Source organism: Oxyura jamaicensis, chromosome 2 (genome assembly GCF_011077185.1).
Source record: "Oxyura jamaicensis isolate SHBP4307 breed ruddy duck chromosome 2, BPBGC_Ojam_1.0, whole genome shotgun sequence".
NCBI classification, from domain to species: Eukaryota; Metazoa; Chordata; class Aves; order Anseriformes; family Anatidae; genus Oxyura; species Oxyura jamaicensis.
This window is the reverse complement of record NC_048894.1, coordinates 120955750-120975083: the sequence shown is the minus strand read 5'-3', so window position 1 is coordinate 120975083 and position 19334 is coordinate 120955750. Positions and strand designations below refer to the sequence as shown.

General features: G+C 36.7%; 1 protein-coding gene across 7 annotated transcripts in view; it reads left to right on the top strand.

Moving 5' to 3' along the window:
- ASPH (aspartate beta-hydroxylase) overlaps positions 1–19334 on the top strand; it is a 113878-nt gene that overhangs the window by 64327 nt on the left and 30217 nt on the right. For all 7 annotated transcript variants that reach the window (XM_035319190.1, XM_035319188.1, XM_035319187.1 and 4 more), the window contains 4 exons: positions 11061–11149; positions 12970–13056; positions 16570–16720; positions 18439–18575. In XM_035319190.1, coding sequence (XP_035175081.1) covers positions 11061–11149; positions 12970–13056; positions 16570–16720; positions 18439–18575 — 464 coding nt within the window. The remainder of the gene's footprint in view (positions 1–11060; positions 11150–12969; positions 13057–16569; positions 16721–18438; positions 18576–19334) is intronic.

Below are 19334 nucleotides of genomic sequence, written 5' to 3'. Positions count from 1 at the left end.
TATTGTGAGGGAGCTGATACTTCTAGGTTAAGTATGCCTGACAAGGAAGAAAAATCCATTATCTCGAATGAGGAATTGATACTTATTTGTTATTATCTTAGAGATAAATGTTTGTTTTTCTAGGCTTTCTTCCAGCAGACCATAATAGATACTTAAAATCAACTTCTAATTTCTGTGTTAACAAGCTTCTCTGGAAACTTCTCTAAAGAAACAAGCAACAAACCAAACAAAAACTCGTATGTGGTGTACCATTACTTTAAGTTATCTCTCTTACATCTGTAAGAATGTGATCAGACTTTATATTTTGTCAGGGAACTGAAAGGGCTGGTGCGTCTGAAAAATAATTCTTTAAAATATTTCACAGGTAGTACAACTGAGGGCATATATACCGTATCCATAGGACATCTTTCCATATGATGTCTTTTTAGTTGTATTTGATCCCCATAGGCTGGCAAAAATTAAATTTAAGAAGGAGCTTCAGTTTTCTGCTTTAGCTTGTATTGGCATGTATCAATACATGTATCGATCAAAACTGGAACAGGTGTTTTCTGTGGTGAATCTGTTTTTTTCGTACACCGAACATCAGTATATGTAACAATAAATATAATTTTCACTTTTCAAAACTGGTGAAATATAAAAGTGAAAATAAATGCCATCTGGCTGAAGCACCAAGCTGTGTTACATCAGGGACAGAGTATACATAAGCCAGTCTTAAGACCGTGTCATTCCCCAAGCAGCCCTGCAAGTGTCATTCTGATAACCGGGTTAACATTCAGTTCAGTTTACTCTAGGTAAACCTTTGAACAGGATATGTAGGATTCCATTGATACCAGTAGAAATCTAACCTGTACGACTTGTGCAGTATTAGGTGCTATTCTTGCTAAATGTAGGTTTTTGCTGTAGAGTAAGAGGAACTATACCCTAAACTCCATTAACAATCTTAACCACAGCTTCACTAGCTGTACATTTAACTTGCACATTTAACTCACCTCCAGCACTGTCACTTCAGGCTAGGTGAGCTGAGTTGCATATGTGCAAGCTCTGTTTTTAAGGGAGCTCTATTTATTTACATACTTAGATATTTAATTATAGCCTCCATTAAATATAAGCTGTTGGCAGGATGTTGTGCTTGATGGAAGTGCAGTTCTCAAGGTCCAAAAGTGCTGCAAACACTATGTTGAACTAAATTTATAAGACACTAGAATATTAGTGTGTACATTTGTATGGCAAATCAATAAAAAAAAATCTGGTCTTGTCAAAAGGATGCTTGATTCTAGCCTGTGAATGAAGCCAGAAGACTTTATGGTGAAAGGGAGAAGAGAATGGTGAAAAGACATGCCAAAAATAAAATTATCATTCTGCAATTGTTTCTTATGATCAACATTAAGTAACCAACAGTAATTTCAGACAGAAGACCCTGTAGAATACTTTTTACTGCAAGGGAAATTGTTCTGGAATAACTGCAGCTAAAGATTTATTACAGTCATTAGATTTCATGACTTTATTAGTCCCTAAAATGCCTCATTTTTTTTAATGGTCTGATTGCTTCCCCAGATAAGTTGATTACAGAGGTTTTTCCTGTTCTACTAGCACAGTTTAGAGAGATCTTTTAATTATTGTAGTGCTACTGTCTTTAAGTTGTCTACATGCAGTTACTGGGTTTTTATACCTTTCAAGTTTTCTTTTATAGAAGCCCATAAAACAAGGGGATCACTTTTGCTATCTGTAACTCGCCTAATGAGCTTCCCAAGCAACAGAACAATGGCAGAAGATTTTCATCATCAAATTCTCATCCCAGTGCCCACTGAGAGACAGCACAACTGCAAAAACTAATTTATCTAGTGATACGGGCCAAGCGTGAGGAAGGAAGACAACTGTGTAAGCAAATTGTGAATTTTAGGTAAAAGCAATGGGCCTACTAATATATATGTATATTTTTCAGCCCATAACTGAAACTTTCAAACTTGGACTGGGAAGGTAGGAGTATCTGGGGGGAGAGGACAGGGATGAGTAAAACAGAAGGTCACAAAAATCATTGAGAAACTTTGGCAGGGTATCACAATCCGTATGTATTTACCATTTCCTTGTGAAGTGCCCATTCACAAGTTACCAAGAGAGTTATTACAAAATTTATATTACAGCAGAGATAGGAGTTTGTTTAGGAAAGAAAACCTTACATCCTCTGGAAACTGTTTTCTTAGATTTTGAAAATTTAAGATGGTGAACTGGCATAAGTAGCCTTTGCTACAAATGACTGTGTGACTACATTACATGGAGAGGTTTTAATTTCAGATTTTATTTAGCATTGGGATCCCCAACATACCTGTTTTTGCCAATGTGGGAAAGAAATAACAAGGTATCATTATATAGATATAACTATAGTTGTAAATTTTTATTTAAAATTTTATAAAGCTATAAACAAAGCTTAGCCACTGGTGTACGTACAACATATCATCTGTGCAGCAGGATTGTTCTGGTGCAGTTTTCAGTTGCAAAACTGGGGACAGCGTGTCCTCAAGATGGGAGTGAAAACCATGGTTTATCTTGAGTCCTTAGACCTTATTTAACTATAAGGAGAGTCCTAGCTGCTTTCTGTTTCATGTGCCAACAGTAGCAGATGTGAAATGGAAGAAGCCACTGGGAATCCCCCTTGAACACTACATGTTCAGGAAACACTGCAATGACAATAATAAAATAATAATAAAATAATAAATCCAATGACAGCAACTAAAACCCACGTATGAGGTAGTTTGTTAGATAAGAAGCAGAGTCTGTCCTCATATTCTCTACCCACCTCACTAGAGAAATTGTCTCACTATTTCTGAGGAACTAGAAATTTAATTAGAAGACATGTTTAAGAAGAAATGCTAACATGGACACTCTTATTAATCACAGAGAAAGCTACTCTCTCTCTCTCCATTGACTATAAATCCTACACCATCTGTTTCCAAACTTTAGGGCAAGACAGTTTAGCCTATGTGGAAGACTCCCTTTTTCTCCCAGATATAAGTTACACCAACCAAGGTGTCAGTAACCTTTTCTAGTGTTCAGGATGGGTACCAGGTGCTGAGCTTCAGTGCAGCAGATAAGCCTGCCCTACCACTTTCTCTCTTTTCCTAGGCTCTGAACAAAAGAAAGTGAGCACTGAAAGGGAAATAGTACTGAGAGCAAAAGATGGAAGAAGGGAAAGGGGTAGCAATAAAGAGTGGAATACTGAGTGAGCTAGTCTCGGGTGAGATTTCTTCCCAGCCACTGTTTGACATCAGCTAACAAGCTCACTACTACTGTTTGTAGTGTCCTGTTCCCTGACGTGTCTATCTGTTCAGAATAAAATCACAGAATTATAAAATATCTCATCCTGACCTTTTTTTTAAAAGGTACAGTAGTAGTGAGAGATGACTTGTGTTAAGTATTTGAATGTAGCATACTGTTTTTTAAAGTAGAGATAACCACTAATTATTCTGGGATTTTTAATAGCAGCATGATATTATCTCCCACTTACTTGCAGTATCTTTGCTCAGGATCAAAACAGATCAGGCTCAGAGTAAGTCAGTAAGGTCAGAACAATTCATGTTACATGTTATATAAGTCATCCTTTAAATGATCATTTCAGAAAACAACTAGTTGAAGTCTTTACAGTGTGGACAATTAGAAATCCACTTAAAAGTAACTTGCTCTGTTAAAATGCTACATGCATTATGTACCTTCAGGATAAAAAAAATGTATTAAATATGAAAGGTGATGATGATTTTCAATATTTTTGTCCAATTCTGACAAAGTATTAATTGTTTTGAGATGTCAGGCTGATCTCTAACCAATCAGGTTGGCAGTGTTCACTCTGTTGGAACAAGCGTTTTCTTAGCCTGACTTACTGCTTTGTGATTCAGGAGAAAGTGTGAAATTGAGAGTTAACTTTTCTAGCCTCCACGAAGAGGAAGGTAGGATTTAATTTAATCTATTACAAAAGTATTATTGGTAGTTACTTCTGATACATTTCTACCAGCTTTATATTTCTTTGGACTTGGGGCCAGATGTAATCTTTTTTTGCCATGTACTAGTCATCGCTTTTCTCATGTTATTTCGTGTTACTTCATGTAATTATATTGGTTTGTATGCACTTCCCACACTAGTATAATTAAATTACCTGGCATTTCACACCAATTTCAAGCCTTGTGTTCTGCTCAGTTATACAGAACCATGCACCCATTGGAAGACGTCTGTCTAGAAATTCTAGAAAACTTTCATTCTTTTATTGTTTCTTCAGGCAAATTTTTGGATTAAATATTGTAAATGGATAAGAAGTTATATGTCCCCTGCAAGTCTGTGCATTGGGTTTATGTGGCAAGGTTTTGGTAAAGGGGGACTGCAGGAGTGGCCTCTGTGAGAAGAGTCCAGAAGCTGCCCCATGTTAGACAAGTGCTCCAGCAGTTCCCCTGCGGCCTGTGGAGAGGCCCCTGGTGGAGCAGGCTGTCCCCCTGCAGCCCATGGGTCCCACATGGAGCAGATCTCCACGCTGCAGCCCGTGGAGGAGCCCCCGGTGGAGCAGGTGGATGTGGCCTGGAGGAGGCTGCGGCCCATGGAGAGCCCCCGCAGGAGCAGGCCCCGGGCCAGAGCTGCAGCCCGTGGAGAGGAGCCCACGCAAGAGCAGGGGTCTGGGGGGAGCTGCCGCCCGTGGGGGCCCCGTGCTGGAGCAGTTTGCTCCTGGGGGATGGACCCCGTGGTACGGAGCCGTGTGGGAGCAGTGCTTGAAGAGCTGCTGCCTGTGGGCAGCCCCCGCAGGCTCAGTTGGGGAAGGACGGCATCCCGTGGGAGGGACCCCACGGGGAGCAGGGGCAGAGAGGGACTGTGAGGGAGTGGTGGAGATGAAGCATCATGGACTAACCACTGTCCCCATTCTCCTGTGCTGCTCAGGGGGAGGAGGTGGAAGAGGGTGGCTGGGGGGAAGGTGTTTTTGGTTTCTTGCCTTTGTTTCTCACTTCTCTAGCTTGTAATTCAGGCAATAAATTTTATTAATTTCCCTATGCTGAGTCTGTTTTGCCCATGACAATAATTTTTAGTTGATCTCCCTGTTCTTATCTGAATCCTTGAGCCTTTTCTTATCCTATTTTCTCCCCCTTTCCCTTCGAGGAGGGGGAGTGAGAGCAGTTGTGGTGGAGTTCAGCTGAGTAAAACCTCCACACTCTGAATAAAATCGAAGTTGCAGAATGTTACGTCTGATTCTATTTGTCTGGGCAGTTGCGGAAGAGGAAAAGCTTAATCTGCTTCAGATGGAGGTTTACAGAACTTATTTTTTTTTAATGTTATTGTTTTTTGTTTTGTTTTTCCCAGAGACAGTTAATAATAGCACCCGTAATTAAGATTGCTTTCTGTCACAAGGCACTGTTTTTAATCATTTAAAACTTTTCTGAAGTTATATCATTGAGATGCAATTTTCCATCTGGAAAACTCAGTTTGGAAATGCCTTTCCAAAAAATAATTTTGGAAAGTTTCAATGAAATGATTTAGTGCCCTCACAAGATTACTTTTTTCACTGACTTCTTTGATTTTTTTTGATTAAATTAAAAAAAAAAATGCAGACAGTATATGTTTTCTTTCCCCCAAAGTGTTTAGTATTAACTAAAAAATAATAGTTCACATGTACACATGCCAGCTGATAGTCATCAGTGAATATATGCTTGACTTTGGCCGCTAAATTTTCTAATCCTAGTCCATTGGGTGCTAAATCTAGTCCTGTCTCAAAGTGAATGGCATATTCCAGTCTTGATATTTAGACCTGAGAGGGATTTCCTCTGATATTCTTTCTGAGCACTGAAGCTTTCTGTGAGGTTAGGTACTGAAATAAAGGAATGAATAATTTCCTGATTCTTTCATTGTTCACACGACTGACTTCCAAACAGCGTGCAGGAATAAGAGTTATCATTTAAATGTCAAGTCAGTAAGTGTGGAGAATGGACAGGATGGGCTTCAGTTCCAAATTCAGACACATGTACATGTGTGCAGATGGTGTCTAAACTCTGTTATATATAATGGTCATCTGTGCAGTCAGTGGAGCCTTCAGCTAACTATGTAGTAGGTATCTACATTATGATGAACTCACTTCTCAGGCTCCATTGACTGTAATAGCTAGGTTTCTACAGGTTCTACTACATAGAGAAACTTGAATTTAGTTGCCTAAATTTGAAGCTGTCACTGTGTTGGTGACATCCTCACGTAATAATTGAAGGAATGAAGTTTTAGCTAAAGTACAAAGAGTTATGCCATCAGGTATGCTGCTGGGCTTGTATTGCTTCTTGCTCAGGATGTAAATTGTAGATATAATCATGGTGCTGTATTTATTATGTGTAGAAACAGGTGAAGTGTTTCTTGCAAAGGGTTACTTCCGTTCTAGTAGCACCTTTTGGTGTGGGGCACATGCGACATTATGTGACAGGAGAGAGGCTTTGTCACATAAATTCATTGTTCCTTGGGTCGCTCTTCTGGCTCCTTATAGCCCTATAGCCCTAATCGTTTTTTTCTGAAGTATGCAGCTGAGACAGAGAACAGCAGTAGTACAGATGGTCAGTAACAGTGATCTGGGGCAACAGAGTTTAGGGGAAAAGACACTTGAAGAGCATGAGCAACATGCATTGTTCTTGCTTACACAAATGTAAAAAGTTGCCCCCTGCCTCTACCCTAGGCAACTAAAGTAAATATCTTTAAATTATTCTTTGAAAATAAGTGGTTTGATCTCCTTTAATCATTTAGTTGCATTTTCCTTATTTTTTGCTTGATGGCTTGTGGTCTTAGAGTACCTAGAAGTACATTCATTATTTTTTGAAAGCTGTTTCTGTGTCCTTTGTAGAAAAAGGCTGTCACTGTTTTTGGTGACAACGAAGTGCCTTTAAATTTAAAACATCAGCCTTATTGTATGTTTTTAGCTTTAATATGCCAAAATCGGTAATATAAAATAGCTATTTCATCATCATTCATTTGATAACATTGCAAGCTATTAAGTTTATCACTCTCCAAATATTTTCCATCTAATTATTGTTTGTTTGTTTGCTTTGCTTCTTTTCCCTGTCATAATACAGAAGGGAAATAGGATTGCTTGTCAACACTGGCCATAGTTTATTCTCTATTAGCAAGAAGTAGCATGTGATTTCTTGTGAGGTTTCTTGCTGTATTGCTGGTTTAACAGTGGAAACTTTTCTCTGAGGAAGACTTCAGCAATCGTATGACAGCAATCTTAGGTAGAAAGTTTATCCTTGTATCCAAGGCCATTACTGAAAATCCTCAGTATTATTCTTGCAAGACCATAATATGATATATAAAAGAATTATTACCACTTGAGCACTCAACCAAATTTGGACTATCAGTCACCATAGCAGTTGCATGATTGTATGTTTTTATATATGGTGAAATGTGTAAGTCATGGGGAAAATAACTACTTTTTTTTTTTTTTTTTTTTTTTGTCGTTTTTTCCCCTCTGAAAACAAATAAGTTTACTTCTTTGTAACACTGGATTTAATATATTGGGTCACATCTGCTAAAAGTTTATTACATTAGAAGGAGGTGATGTATAATTTATTAAAATACCCCTGCAGGGAGATAGCAGGCTATCTGTTTAATATAGAGGGATGCTTGATGGTTATACTGAAAGCTCCCAGGTGAATTTTTTAACATAAGAGTAGAATGGGTAGATGAAAATATTTGCTCATTATATAATGTTTGTTGTGTTATACTGGTGCCTAGCAGCTGAATAATATTTATGTTAACAGCTCCATTCTAGCTTTTCACATTGATCTCCTGCTGGTTTAGAGTTGATGTAAAATTGTACTGAAAATGGGAAAATAATGCTTCTTGGTAATGGAGGGTGACAAAAAGATTCTTCCAACATGTCACTAAAATCGGACATGAGGGGAAGATGTGTTATTTCTTCTGCCAAAGACTTCTAAGAGTTTGCACATTGTCTCATCTCCTTGTAAACCGAGGCATTGTGGAAATCACTGTCCTCCAGGCAGTTAGTTTCTCAGTGAGTGGGAGAGCTGCTTTCCATCGCCTCACAGGAACTTCACTGTTGCCGTGTTTAAGTTTGAGAAGGACCAAATGACTGCGTGTCTTTCCATGAATGCTGAAAGTTAAAAAGCTGACAAACAGCTGTCCTCTCTTACTGAATGCACAATTTCTGTGCAATGGTCTAGTTTTAGATAAAGATTTTGATTCATGCCGTTGGAATTGACTTTTTAATTGCATCATTTCTTGTATGTACAGCCTCATACTTAGAGAACAGGAACTGAATGTTTGGCAGTGATGTCCAACTGGAAGCTCCCGAGACTGTACAGTCAGGGGAACTGGCATGTCTCAGTTTTCCTGCTAACAACAGATCACAGACCAACCAACAGATCAACCAACCACTTAGGTTGGTTGAGCTCAAAGATGCTAAAAAGCCCTTAGGGAGGTTTGCTTTTATTGTCTTTTGGGCCTGAGACTCCCAGGTTCACTTGCAAGATACTCTGAGAAAGCCAGGTCTTAGAATGAGCAATGGTTTCTCATTTCAGTAAAATGAGGTGGAACATTTTTAGATTTTTTTTTTTCTGGCCTAATGACATCGTCAGAAACTTCTGATCGTACCCGTTAGTCACTCTGTGTTCAGGGTCCTGGGGTGGAGGAATCCATGTTCTCATAATGAGAGCTGGTTCTTTGAGTTCTGTGGGATTCAAGGGGTATGAGCACTTGAAACAAAATAATGTCGAGCTCCTTAGTTGTTGTTATCTTTGGCTGCATGAAAATGCAATAAATCTGTCACTTTTCTTTCAAGTGGTTAATATTAAAGTAAGAAATGGCAGCCACAGTCTGAAATGCATTTCTACTACATTGTGGAATGAACAGAAGACATGAAAATCATCTGTATTATCTCAATTGGTAGTACTATACTAAACAACAGTGCATTTTACTCAATGCACATCTATGTTCACTAGCACAGAGTTTTAATATCCTTATTTCAGTGTACATTTGGAAGGTACTTTCCAGAAATTTTGTTTGGAAAAAGAAAAAACTAAAGTAAAATATCTTCAGTCAATTTGATTCCATGATAACTGTATTCCTTAAGTACGTTACTCTGTGCCTTGGTACAAATGCTCAATTTCAAAGTCATTCAGTACAGTGAAATGCTGAAGTGTTTAGGGGAGGAAAATGAGTGCTTTAAACCATACTATTTGATGGTTTATTCTGAAAAAGGAGTAAACTCCCGTATTTCATTTTTTCTTTTTTTTCTTTCTTACCTTCTTGGTAGCTAATGCCTTGGAAATTTACAGTCACTTCTATTATAACAAGGATCAACAAGGACATAACAATCTTAATGCAGTGCTGCTTTAGCACCTTTCCTTTATGGATTCTAAAACATTTTTAACTTTAAAGCTTCATACAAACTTTGTGAATAAGTAAATGAAATTTAGTAGGATTACTTCAACCTTTCTTTAATTCTTTTTCACCTGCCTCTGAAAAGCAAAAGTATCTAAACTGTTCTGCAGCATTGGTATGCACAAATATAAAAGTAATGCAAGAATAACTCTTTCAATGTGGAATTGTAACTTACATGCAAACTGAGTTCAGTGCTGAGCATGACACTAGAAGTCTTACATAAAAAGAGCCAAAGGTGGTCATCGATTTTTTTTTAATGTCATACAGAAGCAGTTCAGACTTCTGAGTCTCTCTAATGCTTGGGTTGGACTACTATTGGTTTAACATTAACAAAAGCCTTAATCTTTGTCTGAGTTTTTTTGTGTAGATGAAATGATTTGTCTGTTTAAAGCTCAACATCGGATCAGAGTCTTGTAGAGAAAGTGTCATTTACTGAATCATGAGCACAGCTTCCAGCAGCGTGTGGCTATTCTTGTCATCCCTGCGCAGTTCACCTGAAGACTTAGGAAGCAGAATAAAATATGTCTAGTTTACAATACTTTGTAGTGGATATCCAAAATACTTGCATTACAGCAATGTTATGATGTTAATCTATACAGTATTTGGTTTTAGTTTCACGTGTACCAGTTATGGCATTCCCTGTTTAAACTCCTACATAGAAAATAATAAATTACTTCTTTTCATGCTGTTAATGACATTTTTCAGAGGAGAAAAAAACAGAACAGCAATGCATAATTTAAACAAAAATGCGTGCTACTAATTACAAATATTCAAAAACTTACTTGTGTCAGAGAATGTTTCCCTTACTTGTGTCAGAAAAAATATTTTAAATGAAGTACAAAAGCAACGTTTTGCTATAGCACATGGGAAAAAAGTGGTTATCTGCTGTCATATCCTTTATAGGTATACCTACATTTTTCTTACATCTAGTATAGTTAATGCAAACAACCAGACATTGTTTAAGTGTGAGCTTTGCTAAAGTAAATAGCTGCTTAAATTGACACGATTTACTTCAATTTGCTTCAAATGCAATTTACTTTACACAATTTTCTTCAAGATTGGTTTGCCACACGCTGCTACGGTTCTGCTAATGTGGGGTAGCTTGCTAAGCTATGGAAAATTCATCATTTGAAGAGATCTTGATTAGACATTTCAGTGTTGAACCAGTTTTCAGCAGTAAGTTGGACTGCATGACTTTGAGTTGCTCCTGTCCTGAGTAATTCTGATTTCCATCAACTATTTTAATGGCTTTAATTGTTTTTGTTGTGTTAATAGATAAATAAATAAATATAGGCACAACTGTACAAATGATTAACATGTCCTGATAATGGTATTTTTTGCAACACCATACAAATGTGGAAAAATAACATAGTTCTCTCTGTTCTTCCATGTCAAACAACCATTTGGAAAAAATCTTGACTGTTTAAGATGACAAATACTTATTCAAAAACTTGACTGCAAAGTTATTCAGTCTGATTACTTTTTCATACAGGATTTTGTGATTGTAATAAGTAAGGTCAATTTCTCTTCAGTGTGTTTTGAAACTGCCTCATTTGAAGGCATGTGCTTTTACAGTACTAGTCTCTAGTTAAAGCTACTACAAACAATTGCTGTGAAATACGAAAGAAGTAATGAACTGTGTATTTTTAAATTTCTTCTAGCTAAAAAGAAAAAGAAGCCAAAGCTCTTGAACAAGTTTGATAAGACCATTAAAGCTGAACTAGACACTGCAGAAAAATTACGTAAGAAAGTAAGTTCTGAGTGTTTTATTCAGGCTGTAAATTGTGAACACAAATGAATAAAAGTTAGCTTAGAAAAATGGAGAATTACTTCTAGATTACTTTTTGTGAAAATAACTTTTACAAATTAAATATTCGGTGCATGTTTGTACTTCAAGATTGATTTCTGTTGGATAGTTTTCTTTTTTAAATTTTGTCTGTCCATTCATGTCTTTGCACTTGCTTTTGTTGAATTCATATAATCAAAGAAGTAATTAAAGTAATCACATGGAACAGGGCTAGATCTGTCCTATCACTGTCCATTTAAATACTGAAGTGTACTATTATCAGAGCACTTAGATAACAGAAGCATGTTAATATAGATCTTTCAGTATGAACTCATGCTTCATGAGTATTAGGTGAAAATCTTTGTATTACGTGTTGTTTCTGCTGGAGTTCCCGCATGCATCCAAGCATTGTGTCTGCTGCCATACAAGAGCATAGAGCATGAAGCAGATGTTCCTGCTTCTCACCAGAACAGTAAGACCTTAGTATTAGTCAGTCAATTTTAGTAGTTTTAAATTTAATAACTGGACAATGAAAACCAAAAAAATCATGTGGAGAGCAACTGCAGGTCTTAGTTCTACCCTGAACTTGAGATGCCTGAGCAATGAGAAACTCCACTTATAGCACAGTACAGTAAACAAACAAACAAACAAACAAACAAACAAAATCACTGCAGATATAAGATGATTCTTGATTTTTCAGAAGACTGACTGCAGATTTTGATTTACTTTGCCATCCATGCAGCCCCACAGGGGCTGTAAGTCTATGGTGGGGCTACTATTCAGAGAGGGCTAGCCTCAGGCTGCTTCTACTGCTGCTCTTCACTGGGAACCTTGTTTATATGTTGGAATACAAAAATGAAAAGCATTTACATGCTTATTGTTACTTAGACAATTAGTTGACCAAAGGCATGACAGAAAATTCTGATTAGCCTATAGTATCAGTCAGCTGACTCTTTTCCCGTATTTGTCTCATGGTGAGATGCAAACAATCATGCTTTGTCTTGTATGCAGCAGGATACATTTAATAACAAATCAGACATATGTACTATTTGAAAGTAGCAGGACTGTTGTGTATAATAATCCACTCATATTTATAAAGCTGTAAGATTTGGATGCGGCAGCAAGATCTGATGCCAAATTTTGCCGGCAGTTGCTCTTTAACAGTGCAGCTGGTTCTTCTCAACTTCCATCTTTGTTTGCTAGTCAGCACCATTCTTGAGAATGGTTGCAGACTTTATGTGGGACAGGGAAGAGATACAGAGCGCATGTGAAGTCCCGAGGGACGTACTTGTTCAAAACTTTCAGCAGAAATATCCATACACTGTGGATGGGTCTATCCTATTTCCCATAGAACCACAGTTGCAAAACAGCTGGTCATACAAAGTATGTAGAGATGAAATTTCTACCTATGCATAGAAATTTCTTTTTATTCTGTATGTTAAATTCAATTTGGATTCAATTATTATCCATATAATCTTTACTCTGTGTTTTAGTATAATAGGTTATTGTCTTCTCAACATTCTTTGCAGTCAGCGAAGAGAAAGTGAGTAAAGTAAAACCAGTTACTAGCTTTAACCATGGTAATTGAATATTATTGCTTTGGAGGTAATGGCAATGATTTCTTTTAAACAAGAAGGCAATCCCAACAAAAATGTGAGTGAAAACTCTTGATTCTCAGTCTGGATTTTAGTTTTTTAACTTGGAGAAACTAATCTGTTATTAGGCTATGCATCCCTCAGCATTTTAATTAGATATAAATGCTGATAAAATTCTCTACCTTCCAGGGAAAAATTGAAGAAGCTCTAAGGACCTTTGAAGCATTGGTGAATCAATATCCAGAAAGTCCTCGAGCAAGATACGGAAAAGCACAGGTACATAAATAAACAAATTACAAGCCATAAATGTTTTAAAATAAACAAACGTTAAACTTTTTTTTTTTTTAAACAATAGAGCTCTAGACCACAGAGTTTGTTTATAATTTCATAGACATTTCCTAAGGGAAAAAAAAAATTACACGATCTGTCAGTTTGCATCTGTTTCAGTCCTCTGTTCTTCCCCAGTTACTTCAGATTTTTTTTAAAAACTTAAAGCGGGAAGCATTGTCAATAACACAAAAATAAGGCACACCCTATAAATGTCATGAAAACTGTCCAGTAAATGGTAAGAGATCAATCCCAGCTAATGTCCCACTTCAGGAACAACAGTCATAATTTAGTTGTCAACAGTCCCAACAGCTGCTTTTTCATTAGTGGGAATAGTGAAGGGGATTTGAAGTTATTATAGAGCATGTTAAAGCATATATAAAGGATAAAAAACACAAGTTTGTAGAAGAAGTTCTATTTCATGTTCTGCCATCGTGTGTGTCCCCCTCGCCCCAAAGAACAATTTAAAAACAAAACAACAACAGTAAAAACATTGTAAAATAAGCTCTGTTATTCATAATACTTTTCTTTTTTTTTTGAGCCACATTGGGATGGATGTCTTATTGGAGAATAATCGTATTTTCATAAAGAGCAGGATAATCCCAATGGAATACGTGTAATAAAAGACTGCTTGAACACATGTTAATCAAGATGAGCTAAGTGAAACCCTCACAGTTGAAGGGAATTGTGCTGTTACACAATTAATGAGGCACTCAAACTGCAGTCACAACCAATTTTCATTTGGTTAATAATAATCATGCTAAAACCAAGCCACAATTATCCAAAAATCTGTCACATAAGCATTTGATACACAGTAGACCAAATACTTTAATACTCTGTGAGGGATCTGCTAAGCTATTTACTTGTTTAGTAGGAGACAACTTAGGTTTGTACATGTATGGCAGCTTCATCCTGATGGCTAGCTAAACTCCACCACAATGCTCTCTCACTCCACCTCCTCAAATGAACCAGGAGAGAAAGTACGATGAAAAGGGGCTCGTGAGCTGAGGTAGTGTCAGAGAAATCACTCACCATTTATTGTCACAGGCAAAACAGACTCAGCATAGAGAGATTAATATAGTTTGTTGCCTATTGCTAACAGTAGAGGAGTGAGAAACTAAAAGCAAGCTAAAGGTACCTTGCCCCCAACCACCCTCTTTGACATCCTCCACCTGAGCAGCACAGGGAATGGGGGCTGCGGTCAGTCCCTGATGCTTCATCTCCACCCTTCCCTCATGGTCCCTCTCTGCCCCTGCTCCCCGTGGGGTCCCTCCCACGGGATGCCGTCCTTCCCCAACTGAGCCTGCGGGGGCTGCCCACAGGCAGCAGCTCTTCAAGAACTGCTCCCACATCTAAGAGAATATATTTTCAGTCTCTTCTTAACCTCTTTGCTCTCTGTGAGGAGGACTTATCATTGAAGCCAACTTTTTGTCTTTGAGAATTCTCCACAGTGACACAACTTCATTTGTCCCTTTATAACAGTTGTCACCACCTAACACTTCAGTAATGCTTAAAAGGACCTACAGATCAAGATCTGAAATCATAATTACCATAAACTTTTTGGGAATGTATAAAGACAACTATAAATTCATTTCCATTTTCAGTAGTCTTTGTAGACTCATACAAGTCTTTTTATTGAATACTTGTATTGACATGACCAATGACAATCTTATTGAATCGAGTATGTGTAAGATGAAGCTGTTTGACAAGAATGAGAAAATCATGGGCTTCACTGACAGATGGATTATTCTTAGGATTTACATTGTAACAGTATTACTTTTAAATGGTTATTTATACCAATGCAACACATTCAAATTTCTCTCTCTCATCACTAGCTAAAGGGAAAACTGCAGGGAAGTATAACAGTAAAGCCCAGGAATTTACCACTTGTATGTACTTCCCCTTGTCTGTGAACCATGAACCAACGTTATACGCTAATTTTATCGATTCTAATTATAATAAGGCACGAGGATTCATTTTTCTCCATGTTTAAATAAGTTTAAAAGATAACTGTTTTGCCCCCAAACCTGCAAAGGATTGCATAATTAAAAGTGTTCTTCAGAACTTTGAGTTCTTTCTGACTTGATTTCTGGACCTACACTTAGGCCAGATGGAAAATATTCTGCAGAAATAATTAATGTATTTAGGGCTGAAAAGAACAATAGATAGATCTTAATTCTCATAATGATTTATAGCATCCATATTGCTGAATTTAATCAGATTTCACAGTAACAATTTTCGCCTCTTCCTGATTTATCTTTTACTATTCTTTACCCTGCAATTCTATCAAAAAAGGAAAAGCAAGTTTCCTACTGAATGTACATCGGAAAAATAAATAGCTTCAAAATAAAATTTAAGAGATGATCTGTGAAACCATCTGATCAACTGTTGGCTATGTAACAATATTGTTTGATGTTATCCATATTCAATTTCATAATAGCTTGAGGGGAAAAAAAGTAATGGATAAAGTTCAAAAAGATTCCAGATATTAACTACTTATTAGAGCTAATACAGTTGAAGCTGTTTAAATAATGTGTGATTGATACAACAATGAACTGACAAATAAGAATTTTTATTCCTTTATCTACGCCTTGCTGTGCTAATTGACTTAAAAAAGAACATAAGCCAATAAAAAGAGAATATTTAGGAAGAACAATTTGAACACACGAAAATACATGCTTTTGAACAAAAAAAAATACAAAATAATGCATTAAAAATTTACAGTTTGAGCTATAGTAAAATTTTTTTCAATTGTGGAAACAAATTATAAAAATGACATTCCACAGGTGAAATCAGTAGTAGCTCCATTCGACATCACTGAGGCTGTAATTTCACAGTAGAATGTGAAGAATCTGATATATCTTTTGGTCTGCTCCTGAACGTGATAAACAAATATAAGTTCTGAAAGATTTATGTGGTAGACATATCAACATATGCAAGTGTAAAGCCAATTCCTAGTTATTTGTTCTAAGAAAAAGTGTAAATGAATTTGTATCAGAATATATGAAAAAGTTTGTTGGTGTGTTTTTCTGTGTGCTACTGTCAGCACGAGACTTAGTATAGAAATGATCTGGAGCAACAAATTACATTTCTTCCATATAATTGAAACAGATTGCTTCATTTGTTTTCAAAAGCAGAAATTGTGACTTCTAGAAATATTAACTAAAAATGTGTGTGAATGTAAATACTGGGCATGATGGTGTATGTTTTAAGTGCAAATTTTCTTATGCTTTCTGTCAGTTTGCAGGAAACAAGAATTAGCAGTGCTTCTAATTCACTTTATCACAAAGCTCAACCCAATGAGTTTTCCATTGTTATGTCAAAAGTTGTATAGATTAAATAGAATTTTAAAATGATTCCCATAATCTAACAATTGCATAGTTTGTGTTTAAAGAAAACAAAATTATTTTAAAAACAATAGATTATTATGTGTTCTAATAATAGTTTTGTGATTCTCTCTAGTCTGAAGATGACTTAGCTGAGAAAATGAGAAGTAATGAGATGCTGCAAAAAGCCATCAACACCTATGATGAGGTGGTTAGTCTGCCAAATGTCCCTTCAGATCTGATAAAACTGAGCTTGAAACGAGAAGCTGACAGGCAGCAATTTCTTGGTAAGATACAAGGATGGTGTAAAAATCGTGGAAGTTCTGTGAGCAATACTTTCAGAAGATCACTAAGGACTTAAAAGTGCTAATTCCATTGAATTTTCAGCAGTTGTTTCTGATCTCCTAAATGCTTATGAAAAATCTTTTTAAAATGTTTAAAAATTTGCTAGTGAACTAGTGTGTACAGCTTGTATGAAAGCAGCGTCTGTAGACAGCAGTGCACTAGTTGTCATGCAAACCTATGATGGGAGATGGTTAAATATATATATATCTTGACAGAAAAAGAAGAAAATCTTCTTCTACTGAAGCAGAGGAAAATCACAGGGAAGTTGATGACATACACAAAGTGAACATACACAGGATAAGCTTACAGTAACCATAGAGAAAAACACAGTTAAGTTGGGGGATAATGTTTTAACTTACAAGGTTTTCCTTCTGTTGACAGTTTAGAAAATGTTTTTCGAAGCTGGTGTATAGATAATGTATAGTATAATCTAATGCGTATGTGATAGATACACAACAATATATTTAAGCAGTTTTATAAATACTAAAAAAATGTATTGGGAAAAAAAAAAAAAAAACAACAGCAGAACTATATTCATTAATTCAGGAAATCATTTAGAGCAACCTTCTAGGCACAAGATTGTCTCATACGGGTGGCCTTTTACACAGGTTTCACCTGCATCCCTTTGTTGCTTTTAACAAAGCTAGCTAACATTGCCTACTGATACCTGCATTTCATGTTTTTCCTTAGCAGATCCTATTCTTACATCTTTTATTTACATTGCAGTTTCCTCTAAAGAAAAATATGAAAACTTGGTCCACCAATAAAAGCTCCAAAATACAAACCTTTAAATGAATCTGTGTCAGAGACAAAGGGTTGTCCAGCATGACCTCTTGAAATAACACTTCCTAATGTTTTTCAGTGTGTAAGTTTTGAATGTCCAGCCGTAGACTGGAAAGCCACATGTTGAGAAGTGGTTAATATTGAAGTATCCAGTCAAAATGAGCTAGATTTGAGGTGTGTTTTTCAGGGAGTGAAAGTCTGAAGTTGGAACTCTAAAAATGAAGTAATTAAATGTAATTAATCCATCTGAAAGTTTAGATCTCAGTTCTGTGATGTGCAAGAAGTGCTGATCAGAACATAAAGCACATCAGATTTCAGCAGGAGAAGAGTTCTGTTCCTATGTACTGGCTTTTAATATCAACTAATATTGATTTTGCTGTTCAGTAATAACCTCATCTAGGAAGCTGATGAATCATGTATTTAATTTTAAACATGTAAATCGTGATTAATTTCACTGCAATTGTCACGTATCGTTTTAAAATGTGTTTATTTACTTACGTTAATTAAGACTAAGTTTGTTTTGATATGTTTACCTGGTTTTGTTGAGCATTTTGACATCTACATATGAAAGAGCAACCAAAGCTTAAATAATGTTACAGCTACACTGTGAACTGATCTCCACTAGAGGCCACTATAACACTGCAGGATATGCATTCTGAGTGACTACCTAAAATACTCCTTGTATGACTACACCCCGTGTGACAGCCAAGCAGCTGAATATGCTCCTGTCTGCATAAGTCTTTTCTCAAGTTCTGCCTTGTGATCTCTAGTGAAAATGGAACACCTGGCGCTGATTTGTATTTTTCTAGATGTTGTGCATCTTAACTGCTGTTACTCATAACCATAGCTGTAATGAAGTCTTGTTCAATCAAATTAGGTCGCATGAGAAGTTCCCTGGTTACTCTACAGAAATTAGTTCATCTGTTTCCCGGTGATACATCATTCAAGAATGACCTTGGTGTTGGTTACCTCCTGATAGGAGACAACAGCAATGCCAAGAAAGTGTATGAAGAGGTGAGCTTCCATTTTAGCTAAGGAAAAAATTATGTATCTTCATACGTTCCTTTTAAAAGTTGCCTGCTTTTAACTTCCTCAGTTGTGAAACATTTTACAGGAACACCATCCTTATCCGTGTGAATAAAGTGGTTGAGTAGTCTCATAGCTATTTATCATGTGGCCTTTTCAGGATCGTAGGCAACCTAAATATATATATATATATATATATATATTTACCCTTTCTGATGTTGTTTCTTTTAATGATGCTTGTAGTGTGGCTTGTTCATTGGATTTATATTGCTGTCCTCTATACTGTGGAAGAAAGTCCATGGCCAGGAAGGGTTAAAACCCCATTACCATCTGGAAACTCTCAAACTAGATGCAGAACTTGATGTAACTGGTAGAGCAAAAGCTATCAGAACCTGATCAGAGATGATCTTGTTGATGTTGGCACGCTTGTTCCAATGCTTGTTTAGTACAGGAGCAGTTCTGTAATTGACTGGTTACGTAGACTGAGGACAAGTCAGCGTGATTAGTACCACCTCCTGAGAATAAAGGCCCAGTTTTCAGTTCCCCACATCTGGAAGTCTGAGGGGATTCTTATCTCAGATGGTTTCTCAAAGGGAAGTAGGACATTTAGCTGCATGGTTGGAAGCAGTAGCCAAACCCTAATAATATCATTTTTTCTCAAGCTCATCTGACATTTGCAGGTGTTTCCAGAATACTGTTTGCTTTATTTTGGCTACTTTGTAGGTCCCTCTGTAGTGTGCTTCTGTA